General features: G+C 31.5%; 1 protein-coding gene across 1 annotated transcript; it reads left to right on the top strand.

Moving 5' to 3' along the window:
* The first annotated feature begins 11,400 nt into the window (after positions 1 to 11,400).
* On the top strand, positions 11,401 to 19,073 carry LOC111014855 (beta-amyrin 11-oxidase). The gene is given in 9 exon segments (XM_022289705.2): positions 11,401 to 11,691; positions 12,657 to 12,723; positions 12,725 to 13,141; positions 15,191 to 15,457; positions 16,531 to 16,620; positions 17,603 to 17,681; positions 17,826 to 17,932; positions 18,574 to 18,695; positions 18,778 to 19,073. Coding segments are annotated over 9 exon segments (1,467 nt in total). The 5' UTR covers positions 11,401 to 11,467; the 3' UTR covers positions 18,872 to 19,073.
* Positions 19,074 to 19,421: the final 348 nt, after the last annotated feature.

Genomic DNA, 19,421 nt, shown 5'->3' on the forward strand with positions numbered 1-19,421 from the left:
TTGTTGATCCAGTGCGTTTAGTCTTGCTTAGTTATAAACGACATGATTAAACAACTAGAGAGAGTTGACTTAAAAGGTTGTCTAACAATGTAATTATTAAAAGTTTTAAAATTTTTTTTTTCCTGAATTTATTAGTTAAAATCGAAGAAACGTATTTAAAAGATAAACTAAGCTTTCTTTTTGTTTAGAAAATTATGAGATCATAAACAATATGATTATGGTTCAATTGCCAAGGTAGCTTAAACAATGTGATTATGGTTTAATTGTGATAGAAGTTAGCTACTTTGAGAAACTACAAAAAAAAAGATCAATAGAGATTCAAATCATGGTTTTTTTAAGACATATCCTAAAGCTTTAAAAGCGTCAGCCTAAAATTCAAAATGGCGTTGTGTTGGTATTTTATCGACTTTTCCAGCGCTTTTAATAAAGCATCGGAAAAAATTTGTGTTTTTATTTTAATTTTTATTTTCGATGTTTTATCAAAATTGTTGGAAAAAATCGATCATACCTATAACTTTTGCATGCGTAAAAAAAAATCGGTATCCCCTGCCATATCTGCATCTACATATCCCTGCAGTTTAAAATCTGATCTTTTAAAGTGCAGAGCATAATCAGCGTCTTCCTCAAGTATCTGAATATCCACTTCACAACCTCCAAATGTTGCTTTCCTAGATTACTCATATACCTGACAACAACTCCCACTTCATGTGCAATATTAGGTCTTGTACAAACCATGAAATACATCAAGCTTCCTATAGCCGAAGCATAAGGCACTTTAGCCATATAATCTCTTTCCTGCTCAGTAGTCGGTGAATGCTCATTAGATAATTTAAAATGTAGCTAAAGGAGTACTCACAAGTTTTTGCATTTCTCATATTAAACTTTTTCAGTACTTTATTAACATACTCTTTCTGTGACAATATCAAAATACCATCTTTTCTCTCTATCCTCATCCCTAGGATTTTTTGGCAACTCTCAAATCTTCATGTCAAATTCTTTAGATAATCCAGCCTTTATCTTCAGAATTTCTTCTTTGTTTGGTCATGCTATCAACATGTCATCACATATAGCAATAAAATGATGAATGAGTTACCCTAAGTTCTTATATAACAACAATGAGCTGTCTAACACCTCTGAAAATCCACTGCTGCACACAAAATTGTCAAACTTCTTATACCATTGTCTGGGCGCCTGTTTGAGACCATACAGGCTTCTCTGAAGTTTGCATACCATTTTCTCTTGTCCCTGTATTGTAAATCCCTATGACTGCACCATGTAAATTTCTTCTTCCAAATCACCATGAAAAAAGCTGTTTTTACATCCATTTGTTCTAGGAACAAATCTTCTTCTGCCACTATCGATAGAACAGTCCTAATGGTAGTTAGTTTAATTACAGGAGAGAAAATCTCATTAAAGTCAATACCTTCCTTTTGTTGAAAGCCTTTGATTACAAGCCTTGCCTTGTATCTTTTGCTACCGTCGGGCTCCTGTTTGATTCTATATACCCATTTATTCTGCAAAGCTTTCTTACCTCTTTGTAACTCAGCAAGTTGCCATGTTTGATTGATCATTAGACAACTCATTTCATCTTTCATTGCTAACTCCCACTTAATAGAGTCTTCCAGCTGAACCGCCTTTTCATAACATTCAGGTTCACCTCTGTCAGTCAGTAAAATGTAATTCAATGTAGGGGAATACCTCTGTGGTGGTATGATTGTTTTGCTAGATCTTCTAACTGTTGGTGGTGGTGTTCTCTGAACCTGATTAGTTTCCACAACTAGTTTATCAAATTCTACAACCTATTCATCAGATTCCACAACTGTTTCTTCAGGAGTAATTGTATTATGATCTTCAATCTCTGTTGTTTTAGTCTCAACCTCAGGAGGACTTATATACTGAGTCTTCTCTATGCTTCCATCTAACTCTGTCTTTCCTGAATCAACTTTATTTCTGTCTTTGTATAAGACTTTCTCATTGAAGATCACGTTCTTGCTTCTGATAATCTTCTTGGTTTATTCATCCCAAAATCTATAACCTATCTCAGCTCCACCATACCCAATAAAGAAACATTTCTTGGATCTGGCATCCAATTTACTCATGTCTACAGCATCAATGTGAAGGTAAGATACTCAACCAAAAACCTTTAGATGAGAAAGGTTTATATGTTTACCAGTCTAGACTTTTTTAGGCAATTTGAAGTCTAGTGATGTGGTCGGGCTCCTATTGATCAGATAGGTCGCACAATTGATTGCCTCTCCCAAAACATCTTAGCCATTTCTGCATGTATTCTCATGCTTCTAGCAGCGCTCATTCAACGTCATATTCATTCTCTCCGCCACACACCTGCGTTCTGCTGTGGTGTCACTGGAAGAGTGTTTACTATCACAATTACACTGTCTTCACAACATTTCTTGAATTCCCTACTAACATACTCACTACCATTATCTGACCTCAAGCTTTTGATTTTTAGGCCTGTCTCATTCTCTACCATAGTCTTCCATGTTTTGAAAACAGAAAACACATCAGACTTATATTTAATAAAATAAGTCCATACCTTCCTAGCTGCTTGAGTCGTCTATGAAAGTTACATAGTATCTGGAACCTCCAATGGAAGAAACTTCATAAGGCCCCCACACATCGGTGTGAACCAACTTCAATTTTGTAGACTTTGGCATTAAACCTGTCTTTGAGAAACTGACACGACTCTGTTTCCCAAATATGCATCATTCGCATAACTTGTGTTCCATTGCCTTAAGTCTTTCTAGCTTCCCTGTAGAGTGAAGAAGTTTCATACATTTTTCACTCATATGTCCTAGCCTACTGTGCCATAATTGGGTCTGACTCGAATGTTCTACAACAACTATCATATCTTTGTCGTTGTCGTTGACATACAAAGTTCCTAACTTTCTTCCTCGAGTGATCACCGTGGAACCCTTTGTAACTTTCCAGTTTCCTTGACTGAAGGATATTTCACATCCTTCATTATCTAGCTGCCCCATGGAAATCAGATTCTTCATCATATTCTGAACGTGACGTACCTTGCGAATCTTCCAGACTGAACCGTTCGCCATTTTTAAATTAACATCACCAATCCCAATGATGTCTAAAGGCTCTCCATCAGCAAGATACACCTTTCCCTGATTTCCTGCAACATAATTCTCAAGAATGTCATGTTGTCCTATTGTATGAAAAGACGCACCTGAATCGACCGCCCATATGTTATGAGCGCCCTCAACTGCAAGAACTAGAACATCATGTATTTATTCAACAACAATATTTGCACCAGCTTTTTTCCTCTCAGCTTTCTTTGAGGCTTTGCAGTTCCTCCTCAGATGTCCTGTCTTACCACAATTCCAACATTCTAGTCTGCTGTTTTTAGACTTGCTTCTGTTGTTTCTTGACTTTCCATGTTTTCCGTGGTCTTTGTTATTATTTCTTCCTCTATCCACATTCAATGCTATATCAGAAGCAAATGCAATACCATAATCCTTTCTGCGAATATCCTCTCCAAGAGCTGCACCTCTGATATCTGCGAATTTCAATTTCTCTTTTCCATAAGAATTTGATATAGCTGCCTTCATAGGCTCCCAACTGTCAGGTAAGGATCTCAACAACAAGATAGCATTTAATTCATCCGTAAATGTTAAATGCACAACAATCAGTTTGTTAATCAACGTATCAAATTCATTTATATGGGCAGCCATAGATGTATCTTCATCCATCTTCAAATTAAAAAATTTAGTTGCGAGATACGCCTTATTATTTACCGAGGGCCTCTTATATATGTTGGACAATGCATTCATTAGCCTCATTGTGGTAGTCTCCTTAGCTACACTGCTCTGCACATTTTTTTGTTAATGTTAGGCGAATCGTACCCAACACCTTCATGTCCAACTTTTTCCATTTGAATTCTTTCATGTCGTTTGACTTGTCTAATGGCAATTACAATTCCTTGGAATGTAGATAATCTACTATCTGATCCTTCCAGTATGAAAAATCAGTTCCATAAAAAATAACCAATTTATCTTCTCCAGTCATCGTTCTTTAACCTTGGGCTCTGATACCAATTCTTGTGAAAAATGCAGCCTACACTTAAAAGGATTAGATAAAATAATCTAAAATTGCTAAGTAACAAGAACGATAAATAAAGATTAGGGAGAAGAAAATTAAACGCCAGATTTATACTGGTTCACTCAGTGTGGGCTACGTCCAGTTCTACTACCGTTGCAGGTGTTGGGTGTGTTGCCCTAAACTCATAGTTTGTATTTTGTGTAAAACAAATGTATATTCAATGAAGTTTTATTCAATAAATTTGTTGTTGAATTCATAGCATTGAATTGTCCAAAATCCAATAAACTAAACATCCGAGGTTATTTTAGTGTAACCGGGACAATATATGTACTGAGTATATTGATATACTGGGTATATATTTGATATACTCCTAAATACGAGTATATATATTTGATATACCCCTGATATACGAAGTATATATATTTGATATACCTTGATATACAAGTGGATAATGTCTCGTGAATAACCTAAAGGGTCTATAGTATATGGATAAGGCTGGGTACCTTATCCTGACAACACTATGGATATGGCCCACTCTGTAAAGGTTACAGACGACTCGATCCAGGTCGTTCGTGTGGAGACATGCGAGTGGAGGTATCCTATACAATTTTGTATAAGACCGGACCACGAAATAGCCAATCTTTTGATGTAACACACCGTTAACTAATAGATTGCTGTTTCTTAGGACGACCAGACAACTCATTCTCATCTTGAGTGAGTTATGGACTCCTGCCCGTGAGGGCTCGTCCTTTGATCTGTATGAGTGAGAGTGGCCCAAGTTGCCGACTCAATATTCCTACCATTTTGGGGACGAGACCGAGTGGGGAGCTGGGAACGTAACTCCACAAGATGGAATTCACTCCTCTCCGACTTTAAGGGAGTATATGAGTGTTCCCTTAAATGCTGACTCCGGGACTTGAACAAGGGGCCCCATCCTCTCATTGGCCCGAGAGGGACTTCCGGTTATTGGTCGGACCATAACCGGGTTGTTCACTAGAGAGCAGTGGTATTTAAGGAGTAAGATGTAACTCAGGGGTAAAACGATAATTTGACCCAACTTGAGTTACAAGCACTCGTGAAGGATTGACTCGTCATTAATGGTCGTATATCCATGGACACGAAAACATTCTGCAGTGAGAAGAGTGCAATTACGAGGCTTTAGTGGAATGACCCGTAGTTAACGAATGTTGATTAACTCAGTCAATGAGTTTGACCGATTAATCTCGTATCGTTGGAGCTTCGGATCTGTAGGTCCATTAGGTCCCCTTGCTAGCTCATAGCGGGTAAAACGAGGATCAAATTTTTGGAAGAATTTGAATTGTTCAAATTTCTTAAGGGATTATATGTATATTGATACATTATAATATATAGTTAATTCTAAATTAAAACTATATATTATGAGAGAAATTATTTGAATGAGATTCAAATAAAATTATATGAATATGATTCATATTAAAACTATAAGTTAAAAATAATGTGCATAAGATGTACATTACAACTATATGTTATGCGAGAGAAATGTTTTAGAATATGATTCGAATTTATAATAAATAATTAAATTTATTATTTATATATATTTATTAATTAATTATTAATTGGATTAATAATTAACTCCCATTTGCAGGGAGTGGGGCCTTAATATCCACTTAGAACAATCTTCAAGGACTAAAGGTAGTTAACATTTTCTTGAAAGTAAGATGGCAAGATATCATATCAATATCCTTGAGTTCCATCTCAAAACCAATTAACAATGAAAGGAGTAACACATGTCTATTATAAACTATTGTAAAGTCTCTTTTCTTTTCAATGTGAGATTCTTAACACTTCTGTCATATATTGTATCATTACTATTTTGAGAGATTTATAATTTTGCGATACTAAACTAATATTATTATATATATTTTAGCAGTCAAAGTAAGCTTCGGTGTTATTAACGTATCATATTAATATCGAGAAACCTACATAAATATATAGGCTCGAAAAAGATTGGTCGAAATACTTCAATCAATCATCAATAAAAAGAGATCGGTGAAGAAAAGCAAAGCGGAAAGTTGGGAGGCAAAAGATATGATGGATTTGCTGATAGATTTGAAAGATGAAGATGGTGATGAAGAGTTGGATGATGAAACCATTGTAGATTTGATTTTTGGTAAGTTATTTGCAGGCCATGAAACTTCAGCTTACACTACAATGTGGGCAGTCTTGTTTCTAATGGATCATCCACATATATTCAAGAAAGCGAAGGTCAGCTTTGTTTCCTAATTTGTTAAGAGATCCAATTTTTTGTTATGTTTCTAGCTATTTCTTATTTCTTGTTTTATGTTTTATTGAGGGATTACATAACTACATTTGGGAACAGGGAACAGGAATAAGGAAGAAAAAAAAAGAAAAAGATAAAAAGAAACTTTATTTTGTTGCTTTCAAGATTTCTAAACAATTTTAAAAATGGTTAAACATGACAAAGGAGAAATAAGGAAAAGTTGCGCATCAAACAGTTACATTTCACAAAAAGCTAAAAATGAAAAAAAAAAGGGAACATTGTCAAATTGACTATAAATAAGCCAAAGGGAACATTACCATGTCTTCGATGTTGATAGAAATGTTCAAGTCTCAGTTTTGATAAAATGTTGACGTTGCAGGAATTATAAATTGAAAAAAAAATCATTAATATTATATTATGGCCATATAAGTGATATTTTGTTAATATTTTATATATTTTGTCATATTTTTTTCTTGAAATAATATGGTGTCAATTCACCTCTCGTTAATAGATATCAAACTCATCCTTAAAAATGTTGACATGTGGATGAAAATTAAATACTCTGTTTGGATTTTAGTTTTGTGTATGGGTCGATATTCAAATGTGTTCTTACAACAAATATGGTGAACAAAGAAACAAAAATACAACAAAAATACGATAAACAACAAATATGGTGAACATACAAACAAAAATACAACAAATACAGACAACAAATATGGTGAACAGAGAAACAAAAGTATAACAAAAACGGTGAACACAAAAATACAAGAATAACAAATACAAATACGGTGAAGAAAAGAACAAATACAGTGAAGAGAGGTGTATTCTTGTGAACAAATAATACAAAAATATAAAAATAAGGAGAGAGTAACAAATACAATGAACAAGATCAACTAAAGAAATTAAAAAATAGTGTGAAGAAATAAGATATATTTTTGTGAATAATTAATACAAAAATACAAATTATGGAAACTCAACATATAGGCCTCCCTCTCTTTTACCCTCCACCCGCCGCCGCCGCCCCACTTGCAACTCATTTCTATCGTTGCCCCACCGTTGTTCCCTACTCGATTCCATCAATTTGTTGCATCTTCTCCCTTTGGCTTTGTCAACTATAGATTCCCTCTCTGATCTGGGATGTCTCCTTATAATTGACTAATTTTATCTCCATATATATCTAGGAGAGATAAAATATAGGAGTGATAATGGAAGTTAGGATATTTTGATTTTAAAACTAATAACTAAATAGAATGATAAAAGTGTCAAATATAAAACTTGCAAAACAGTTAGAATAATATAAATCTACATTTGATCATTCTGCAATTTTTCAATATTTCGACAAAGAGACACCTACCGTAAATTCTTAGTAAAAAATCTCAACTCGTCTTCTAAATCTCTCTGGTTAACACTAAGGGGATGTTTGGCCCGAGGGTTTGGCTTGGGATGAGTTTGACATCCTAAGCCAGCCCTATGTTTGGCCCATGAATTTGGAACCCAGGGCTTACATAAAAAAAAAGTATTTCTTTTTCTTAATATATTTTATTTTTTTATTTTTTTTTTTTTTTTAAATATCTTCCTTACAATGTTTGAAATGTTGAAGATGAAATACCGACATCGACTGATATTTCAAGAGAAAACTTGTAAATTATGGAAATTAATATAAATTATTTAAGTTAGTAAATGAGAGTTTAATGGTATAATTAGGTTATAATGACAATTTTTAACCATCATTTCTTAACATATCAGTAATATTTAATAATGAAATATCGATTGTCAATACAAAATTCCATAAATAATCATAGAGACGTGAAAATTGGTGAAAATTGGTGAAAATTGTCTTAATTGAGAGTTAATCGTAATCTAATTATGTTATTAATTAAGTTATAATAAAACATATTTAAACAAGATTTAAAATGTTGATATCGAGGGAAATGTCGAACTTCTAATTTTAGAGAGTACATATTGATGTTGGAATTTTGAGAACATTTGTGGAAATCACGAAAAATGTAGAAATTATTTAGTTAAAAATGAGGTTCTAATGGTAGTTTAGTTAGACTAAAATTCAAATCAATCTCCAAATTTACAAATTTAAGTAATGTTGTTATTTTTTAAATTATTAAAAAAATGAAATAATTTTAGAAATATTTGAATATCTATTATAGTAATAAAGAAGAGAAAAAGAAATTAAAAAATTTGAAAGAATTTTTTAAATTATTATTTTTTAAACAACAAAATAATGTAAAAAGTAAAATCGAGAAATAAAAAAAAAAAAAATAATGAGAATGTTGAGGGAGGGAGGATAGAGTCAATTGGGGATAATCCCACCTCGCCCACCTCGGCCCATAGGTATGAGAGTGCATAAATTCAAATTATAGTTGAAAAATAATAAATTAAGAAATGCAAATTTCAAAATAGATAGATTAATTGTCTTCTTGACAAATTGTCTAAAATTTTAATTACATTATATCTCATATTTAATCTTTTGCTAAAAAAACAAATAAAAAAAATTGAAAAACTTAGATTACCCAACCCTGCACCCCAAATTGAGGCTATTAAAACCCAGGGACACAACACTCTAACATCAAATCCTCAAACTTAACAAATCCAGGCTATTGATTCCGACTCCGTGGGCCAAACGCCTCCTAAGCCTCAAGGTACAAGCTCAAATCCATAGTTTATTTAAAGTCATTTACTCTCAAAGACTCCAACAAACTCAAAATAAATTTCATCCACAAACTCACAAATGATAAAAAAAAAAAAAAAGAAAACTGTTTTTAAAACCTAATGCAAAATACAATCCCTCTTACTCAAGTTTTTTTTCATCAAAATAAATATTTGTACTTTATTATTTTTCTATTCTTTATTCTTTTATCCTCCTTTTTTTTCCCATGAATCCACCCATTTTTCCTTTCTCCTCCTTTCCACTTCTCTTCTTTAGGAAAATTACTTCACTTGTATCTATTTATTCTCTTCACTAACTCAAGACCTATAATTTCCTCCATATCTTTCTAATTTTTCTAATTCCTCTTTCAACCCGAACTTCAAAGCCAAAAGCTAACAACAAAAATGATCAAGAACAAAAATGGAGAAACCAATGGGTGTTCTATTCAACCCCAACCCCAACCCCAAATGAGAGTATTCTAGAAACCCACAAAAATTCTTGAAAATTTAAGGAAAAGAGACCCATGGAAATAACTTCATATTTGAATAACTCCATAGCTCCATTTTCAACTTAAAACAAGGCTGAACCTAACTATGACCGAATCATAGCTTCAATCCACGTATTTGTTGTCATCAATTAAAAAAGGCCTCAATTTTGATAATATTTTTAAATATTAGAATTTTTAAAAATTATGTATTAGATGCCTAAAAATGGTCTAGTTGCATTGTTATCCCTCAAAATACCTCAAACTTTTTTTTTTTTTTTGAAACTACATAAAATGCAATTAAAGTTAATAAAAATGTACTTTAGACAATTAATATGATATATCTATATGTAACGACACCATATAAATAAAAACAAAATTGAGCATTGGAATATTAGCAACAATTAGACCATAAAGGTCCCACCAACTTATATATTATTTTCTTTTGTTAAAAAAAATTATCATATTTATATACAAAATTTGCAATCTCTCTTTTCTCATTTTTTTAAAAAAAATGACATAGTCTATGATTTTTTGTTTTCTTTAAAAATAAAATTAATGTAATTTTTCCTCTTACGGAAAAACTGAATAGAAAACATTATGTAACAATCACGAATTACGAAAAAAATCATGAATTATGGAAAAAAAATACTAAAATAAAAGCGTGGAGGTGCAGGTTCGAACAAAGGCACGGAGGGATAATGGGGAGTAGGAATTAAAAAAAAAAACGAATTACAAAAGAGAAAAAAAAAAAAAGAAAAAACAAAAGCACAAAACTAGGAGAGGTAAGTATAAATTTGATAATTGTTGATAGATATTTTATAAATCAATTATATAGTTTCAAAAATTTTAAGGTGAGCGGACAGCCCAAGGCACATTTGCCTTAAAATGGATGCATTTCTTTTTATTCATGGAGTGCTAATCTAATACTGCAGAAATTTTTGTCATTGTTAATGTAGAGACATGAAAATAAAAAGCGGAGAGAAAAGTTCAACCTGTAAATGTTAGAGAAAAAAATAAAAAGAAAGGGAAGAAAAGTTATAATAAAAGAAAATTGAAGAAAAACAAAATAGATAGAGAAAAGTTATATATTTTCTAGAGCACAAATAAATTAAAAAAAATTATAAAATGCGAAATTTGAGTGAGAAAAGTTTAGAAAAAATATTAAATTTTTAGAGGAAAAAAATGATTATGATATGTTAGAAAAATAAAGAAATTAAAATATATAGAGATAAAAATTTTAGAGACATAATAATAAACCTAAAAAATTTAGAGAGAGAATTTTTTAGAGACAGAAATTTCAGGAAGAAAAAATTTTGAATGAAAAAGAAATTAGTTGAATAGAATATGTCAAACAAAGAAAAAGTCGAGCCTTACCGGAAAATGAGATTTTGAAAAAAAACTATTTTTTTTTAAATTTACATAAAATTTTAAATTTTTTTTAAAAAAATTGAAAACAGAAAATTGAATTGATTATCAAACAAATTTTTTTAAAAAAATCAAAGAATGAAATGGTTATCAGATGTGCTCTAAATTTAATGTATTTCTATTTTTAATTAGTTATGTATTCTAATTTTGTTATATTTATAATTACTTCCTTTGAGTTGTTATTTTTTAATTATGTAAATTAAGTTGAAGAAGAAAGAAGAAGAAAACAACAAATTATATTTGATTTTTTTCCTTCTTTCTGAAAGAAAAATCTATTATAATTTGGGATGTTAGAACTTTTCTTGTTTGCCAATAATAAAATATTGTTTTTTTGTACTTTAATTAGTTGGCAATCCCTTGATGAAGAAAATTGGCCGTCTTTTAACTTTAATTTAATGCAAATTGGATGAGAGATTCAACCCCAACGCAATTATTTCCAAAAACAAAAAGATATATAAATATAAATATAAATATAAATTAGTTTGACTAGAAAATGTCTATTGAAATTTTGATTATTGATAAGCCAAGGGATGCATGAGAAGCAAAGCTGTGAGATAAATCAATGGAGTTCATAAATTGGTTGCTGCTGATTCTTGGAGTCTTTGTTTTTGTTTTTGGGGTTTTGAAGAGATTAAATGGTTGGTATTATGCAGTCAAGTTGGGGAAGATATGGGCCAAGCTTCCTCCTGGTGATCTTGATTGGCCACTTTTCGGTTCTACTTTGTCCTTCATCAAGTGTTTCACTATCGGTTCACCTGAAAATTTCATTCGCACATTTTCTACCAGGTCTGTCTCTTTTTTATCCATCGTCTTACTTGTAAATAATAATTTCAAATAGATTTTATTCTGCGCATGCCCTCCCAAAAAGCCTTTGGAAAGGGCTTTGTTGATCTAGTGCATTTAGTCTTGTATAGTTATAACGATATGATTAAACGATCGGAGAGAGTTGACTTTAAAGGATTATGGCCGTGAGCATTCGAATTGTTAATACACATATGTTTCATCTCAAAATCAATTGATAGTGAGAGGAGTAACTCATATCTATTATAAATCTTTTTTAAGTCTTTTATTTTTTCATCCTAACACGAATCTCTCGTCCCACGTATTGTACTAGAAAAAATAAATCGTCATAGAAGCTAGCTACTTTGAGAAACTATATAAGAGAATAGAGATTCAAATCACTGTAAATGCAAGAGAATTTGTGGGTGGTTGATTATATCCCCACGAGCTATATATTTAAAAAGATAAATTAGGATGTGTTTGAGAATGATGGTAGAAATTATTAATTTTGAAAAACGAGATTTAAGTATAATAATTTTTCCAAAATCGTCATCCAGGTGATACCATAAAAATCAATATAAAGTGATTTTAAATTTTCCTAAAATTAATTTCTTAATTTGTCAGACATGGCCAACGGAAAAAGAAGTAATTTTGACAATGACAAAAGTGGTTTTGATGTGTTAAAATCACTCCAAACAAATTCTTATATTCCTACGCTAGAATAACAGCCTAGTCCTACAATTTCACAACATGAAAAACCTCTATAAATTTGATCTATATAAGATACAAAATTAGATTTATTAGAAAATTTTTAAACTATTAGAACAAGATCATAGATACAAAATAAAAGTTCAAGGATCTACTAAAAACCATCATCTACAAAGACTTAGTACTTGAAAACTCGAAAACCAAACTTGTAATCTAATCTTTTCTATTTTATTATTATTATTTTTTCTGGATGAGAGGAGCAGATATGGAAAAGTTGACATGTACAAAACAAACATATTCGGTAGAGCAACAATACTTGTCTGCACACCTAAAAATTAGTCGTCAAGTATTAACCGATGAAACTAAATTCGTACCGAGTTTTCCCACGACAATGAAAACCTTATTTGGGAGAAAGTCATTAATGCGAGTCTCGAAGGCGGAGCACCGGCGGCTCCGGAGGCTGACGACAGCGCCGGTTAGCGGCCATAGGGCACTGGAGATGTACATCAATCATATTGAAGAGACAGTGATTGATGGGTTGGAGGAGTGGGCAAGCATGCAGCGGCCAATGGAGCTGTTGACTGAGATAAAGGAGCTGACATTCAAAGTTATTTGGAATATTTTTATGGGTTCAACTTCTATAGGCTCTTGCATGAGAGAAATGGAGGCTTTATTTTATGATATCTCACTTGGCTTCTTCTCTTTGCCCATCAACTTTCCTGGCTTCCACTTCCATAAATCCCTCAAGGTATGCACAAATCATTTGTAAATTAATGTGTGTATGTGTTTTTATATAGACAAGGTGCTAAGTATACTGTTTAAGTGGCAAATATTATCGGTTCGTGTCTAATAGGTCTGAATCTCCGACTTTTGTGGAGATAAGTAATGTGTTGATAAAAAACATGTGCATGTTGGTGATTCTAATAGATCATAGTTCTTAACGCTTTTGCTACCAAACATATGAAATCCTAGCTACCCATAATTAGCTTGTCATTGGAACCTTGAAAAAATAGAGTTAGCATGTCATGGGGAAGCATTAAACTGAAGAAATTAATGTTAGGAATATGACCCAAGTCATACATTAGTTAGATGAGACCAGAGAAGATCATGAGTATATAAGTAAGAGACAATATCTCAATTGGTATGAGGTATTTTGTAATAAAAGAATCAATGGACCAACAAGACAATTTTAGTAGAATTCTCTATCCTTCTGATCTTGATCCATGGTGATTATATACATTACGAAATACCGCTCGAAGGGGTTCTTCAATAAAGGAAAGAAAGTACAAATAGTGCAAGATTTTAGCTGGCCCTAATAGTCAGCAATCTCAACGGTAAGAATTGCATTTACATAATGATTTGGTGGGCTGATCACTTTCCATTGTTTAGAAACATTCCAATTTAGAGTTCTTGTATAAGGGAACTGTGAGCTGCTGTATAAGGCTAATATACCACCTGCTATGTATGGTAATTATAATTGCTTTGTTGCCTTGTTAATGTCAATTAGTGGGCTTCCGTGGGAATCATCTTTGTGTGTATATTCTCATCATGCTGGAGGTGATTGGTTTGCTGAGGTGGATTGTGCTGATATGTCATCATCATCTAAGTTTTCATTTTGGTGAAACCAAAAGTAAATCCATGAGAAGCTTATGCCCATAATAGATAATATCATACAATTGTGGAAATGTTGGGGATTCCTATTATTCCTTAACAAGTGGTATTAGAGACATGTCACTGACTTTAACCATGTCGGTAGAATTATTCAAGAAACATTCTATTAAGGTCAACTAAACTGTTAGGTGATCTCATAAACTATTTAAACCATTTGATATGAAACCCTAGAAAATTGCACATAACAACCCTTCTATTTAAGGAGGATCCCTAACTCTCAGTACCTAAAACCCTAAATCGAATATCATAGTCCCAAGAGAAATATTAAACGAAGGATTACCTTGATTATCAAAGACAAAGAGGTAAGGAGAACTGGTTCCCTGCTCCAGGTTGAACACTCCATAAGAAGGTTGATCAAAACCTAGCTTGAATGTGTTCCGAGCTTGTAACCTAGATCAAGAATTGCAAAATTGATAGATCCTTAGTCATCACGCTAAAACACTCAAATTTATTCCATAAAAATTGATTATTCATTTCACGAGATCAAATCATTGATCTCAAAAGAAAACTAAAAGACTATACTACTCCCAATTAAAGTGACATAGTTAAATTTAAAAATAAACACTTAAAATTAATAATTCAATGCCACGTCACTAACTGAAAATATAAAAGCCTAAAATAAGAGAAAAAATAATTTTAAAATAATAAGATTTATTAATAGAAAGTTTCTCCATCTTCTTCTTGTGTCTTCATTTGACACAATGAATGAAGTTTCTTTCCATCTTTACCCTCATGATGTCGATTAGTGGAACTCACTACTCTTTGGATATGATAATAATCCAACGTTAACTGTAACTGTTTGGTCCTTGAACGAGTGATTGGTCTTGGGAGTAAGACTAAAGCATCTTGGCTCATATCACCATTTCCCAACTCCAGGGACTCTTTTGAAACCTTATAGACTTATAGATAGACCAAACTCAAATTTCAAAGACTAAAAGTCATGTCCAGCAACTTTATAATTAATGGGCGTGTTTTTTCTTTCCTTGTCATATTTACCATTACTTTTTTGAGCTATGCCGTTTATAATTTTGCGACATTAGACTATTATTATTATGCTATATTTTAGCAATCAGTTATTGGTGTTATTGTATCACATATTAATCACAAGAAACCTACAAATATATAGGCTCGAAAAAGATTGCTCGAAATACTTCAATCTATTGTGAGCAAGAAGAGATTTGTGAAGAAAAACAATGGGAAAAATTGGGAAGCAAAAGATATGATGGATTTGATGATAGAAGTTAGAGATGAAGATGGTGAAGAGCTAGATGATGAGACCATTATAGATTTGATTTTTGGTAAGTTATTTGCAGGCCATGAGACTTCAGCTGACACTGCAATGTGGGCAGTTTTGTTTCTAACAGATCATCCACATATATTCCAAAAAGCCAAGGTCAGCTTTGTTTCCTAACTTGATAAATAATTGCATTTCTTCGTCTCTACCAAATATATTTTTTCCTTTTTTTTTTCTTTTCCTTTCTTGTTGCTACACATTAAATTTCATGTACAAAGGGTGTTTGATCTAGAGTTAATCCAAATCGAGTTTATAGTTATTAATATTCATGGGGTTCAATCTCAAAATCAATTGACAATGAGAGGAGTAGTCTAGTTATAGTATAAACCTTTATTAGGTTTTCGATAAGGGATCTAATATGCCCCCCTAAAGATCGTTGTTGAGATTTTTTGGGCTCTGATATCATATTAATATTCACGGGTTTCATCTCAAAACCAATTGACAATGAGAGGAATAACCCACTTATACTTTAAACCCTTGTTTAATAGGTCTCTTGACTTATTAGTCGTTTTTTACATTTATGAACTCATTTGGCACAAAATTACGTCCAAGAATTTAAAAAAATAAAGAATAGGTCAAGAACATATTAAACACAAAACTAAAACAACTTTAACCATGTTCTCTTGTTTTAAAAACAAGGAACTAAAAATGTTTTCAAATAACTATAGCTTTTTTTAATTAGAAATTTATATAGTATGTTTGAAATGTAAAAACCAAACTAATACATTATCAGCAAGCAATTACTATTTACTTGTCGAATAAAATTTATAAATTAAAATAATTTACCTATCCTCATTAATTAATGATTTTTTTTCCTATTTTCTGTTTTAAAAAATTATTTTGTGTGCAGGTTGAACAACATTAAACGTATAAATACGTATGGATTTTGAGTATTTTTTTTTTCCTTTTTTCTTCTCTCTCTCTTTGAGTTTAACATTGGTTACGTGTCAGAGACTCAACCATTACATTTGTGATAATATTAAGGTACCTTATCTATTCGAACGAATCCACTTTGAAATTTAAATCGTTATTGGAACCATATTAAAATATTTTATCCATTTGAATTATACTTAATGTCAATCCCTTTAAAGAATAAGGTATTACAACAAAATAAATGGTAAACTAGTTTTTATTATTTCAATGCTCAATCTTTTTATATTCATTTGTTTTAGGAAGAACAAGAGGAGATCATTAGACGAAGACCCTCAACACAGAAGGGAGTAAATCTGTCAGAGTTTAAAGAAATGAAATTTCTTTCTCAGGTATATATTTAAATTGCGATTTATATGTTCTAACTCAGAAGCTTTTGTTTTAGTTTCATTTCTAGTTTAAAACTAAGGATTAAATTAAATGATATTAGTAAAAATATTAACTTTAGAATTTAATGATGGTTGGAAAAATCAATTACCAAGAATATTTTACCTGTTCTTCGGTGAAAACCAAGTCAATCACACAATAATAGAAATATAGGGAAAGCGCAATATATAAACGACACAAGAGATTTATACTAGTTCACTCTAACTATGGGCTACGTCCAGTTTTCCGTGACAACGTGTTTTACTATGATTTTGAGATAGTACAATAGGTAAATACAATAATTTCTTAAATCTAAAAACCTCGAGAAAAGCCACCTGACTTCTAAGAACTATAACAATAGAATCTTACAAAACAAAAATGAAAAACCTCACTAAATACCCACGAAAATAGGTTGTCGACAATGCTCTACAACCCCAGGATCTCGCCACTTAAACTCTGCTAAATATTATAGTCGTTGCCCTTTGAAAATTCGTGCACCTACATATTCAGCCGTCACTTTGACGTGCAAGAACAAATAAACAAAATCTAAACAAAAGGTTCTAATATTTATAGGAAAAATAATCATTTTCTTCGTTGGAATTTCTTGTTATGGTTCCATTATCCCTACAATGATCTTAAATACAGTGATGATTTGCAGTTAGGTTAGATCACAATTTATTTTATTTTTTATTTTTAGAGAGTAATATAAAGAGTTGCTTGATTACTATTATTTTTATTTTAAAATTTGGTTAGTATTTCAAAAATATTTTTACAATCTCTATTATCACAAAACCAAACATACAAATTGATAAACTTTGTTACTATAGTAAAGATAAAATTATTATCAAATGCAGGTTTAAATAACTAGTTATAAGTTGACAAAATAGACTTTTAAGACCCTGTTGATTGATGTGATGATGAGATTTCATATATATATGTAATATTCAGGTGATAAATGAGACGCTTCGTCTTACTTGTATGACATTTGTTCTTTTTCGTGAAGCAATAGTCGATGTTGAAATTAACGGTTAGTTATTCATTTTCTTAACCTTGTATCTTCATCATAAAAAGTTTCAAATTACTTGCATCCCATGAGAGAACCAAAATAATTTTCTTAATGTTGGGCTTATTGAGGGATTTCTAATAACATGTGGTTTCCTTTGTTTTTTAGGTAAAATTATACCAAAAGGATGGAAAGTCCTACCTTGGCTTAGGGAGTTTTACATGGATGAAAAACTACATCCTTCCCCACAAGAGTTCAATCCTTCAAGATGGGATGTAAGCAATTATTCATATTTCTATATATAATTACAACTAAATTAGACTAAAGAATCAATGAGATGATTTAACATAATTTCAAAATCAAATGTCTATGATTATTTAAATATGTTCTTGCAATATCATTCCTCTCTCTCTTCTATATTGGTTATATAAACTTTTCCTATTTATTAAATTTCGTAAATAAAATTTAATATGCAGCTCAATATGTTAGAACAATGAACTTGGGATATTATTATTCACTATAAATCTTAAACTAACATGATTTTTAAAAAAATTCTATCAAACGTGCCATATTATTGGAGATATCATCTTTCTCGGTTTATGGATACCTTTGATATAGGAATTTTGGTTTTACCTTTCGAACAATGAGAAAAAATTTAAACAAAGTCCCACGTTGGCTAAACAAGGAATGATTCATGATATATAAATGATGACAATTATTTTCATTGATATGAGACCTTTTGGGTGATACCAAAAGTAAAGTCGTGAGAGTTATGTCCGAGCGAACAATATTATACTATCCTAGAGATACTTAGGGGTATTGGGTACGCACGTTGTCCTTTTAACATATATAGGTATATATATATTTGTCTTTATAATGGTATTCATGATATTTTTTTGCTTTGTTTTTGTAATAGAATTTTAAAGCCCAACCCGGAGCTTTCACTCCCTTTGGATTAGGAAACAGGTTGTGCCCAGGGAGAGATCTTGCCAAGCTCGAGATCTCAATTTTTCTTCACTATTTTCTCCTCCATTACAAGTGAGTTTGCTAAAACTTTTTAGAATTAAATGAGAGATTTCTTTCGTAATATAACCATAAATATATGAATTTTGTAATGCAGGGTGGAACGAATTAATCCAAAATGCAAATTGAATTACTTACCAATCCCTCATCCCAAAGACAAATGCTTGGCACAAGTGCTCAAAGTGGCATGAAATGTCTACAAATGCCTCTCACTCTTCCTAGCTTGCCTTAACAAGATAAACCTTGGATTATTAAATTAAGCTTCTAATATTTGATATATATTGCGCTATATCGTGTGTATATATGGATCGATGAATCAAATCTTAATAATAAATGGTTAGATTTTAATGTGGGAAAGAAAGTGAAATTTAAAGAAATTTATTCACGGGTACGTTGGGAATGTTATTTTATGTTTATCAATCTTTTATTTATTTCTTTAGTAGTTTCTTTTTTCTTTATGTTATTAAACTTGAAATTATGTCTTTAAATGAAATATTGTTTACGTATTTTGTTAAAGTTACGTATATAATTTTTTTTTTTACAACATGAGGAGGTAGGGAATCGAACTCACAACCTCTTTATTGAAATATATGTTAATTACTGTTGAGTTATACTAGCCTTGACACATATATAAAAAATTTACATATGTGTTAAAAGATACTTATTTTTTTGTGCGAGGGGAGTTGTTTTTTTCATTTGAGATACATCCAAATATCTCATTTGAGTTTCTCTTCCTCCCAC

Source organism: Momordica charantia (genome assembly GCF_013281855.1).
Source record: "Momordica charantia cultivar OHB3-1 chromosome 10 unlocalized genomic scaffold, Mcharantia_2.0 BLBB01000010.1, whole genome shotgun sequence".
Classification (NCBI taxonomy): Eukaryota; Viridiplantae; Streptophyta; class Magnoliopsida; order Cucurbitales; family Cucurbitaceae; genus Momordica; species Momordica charantia.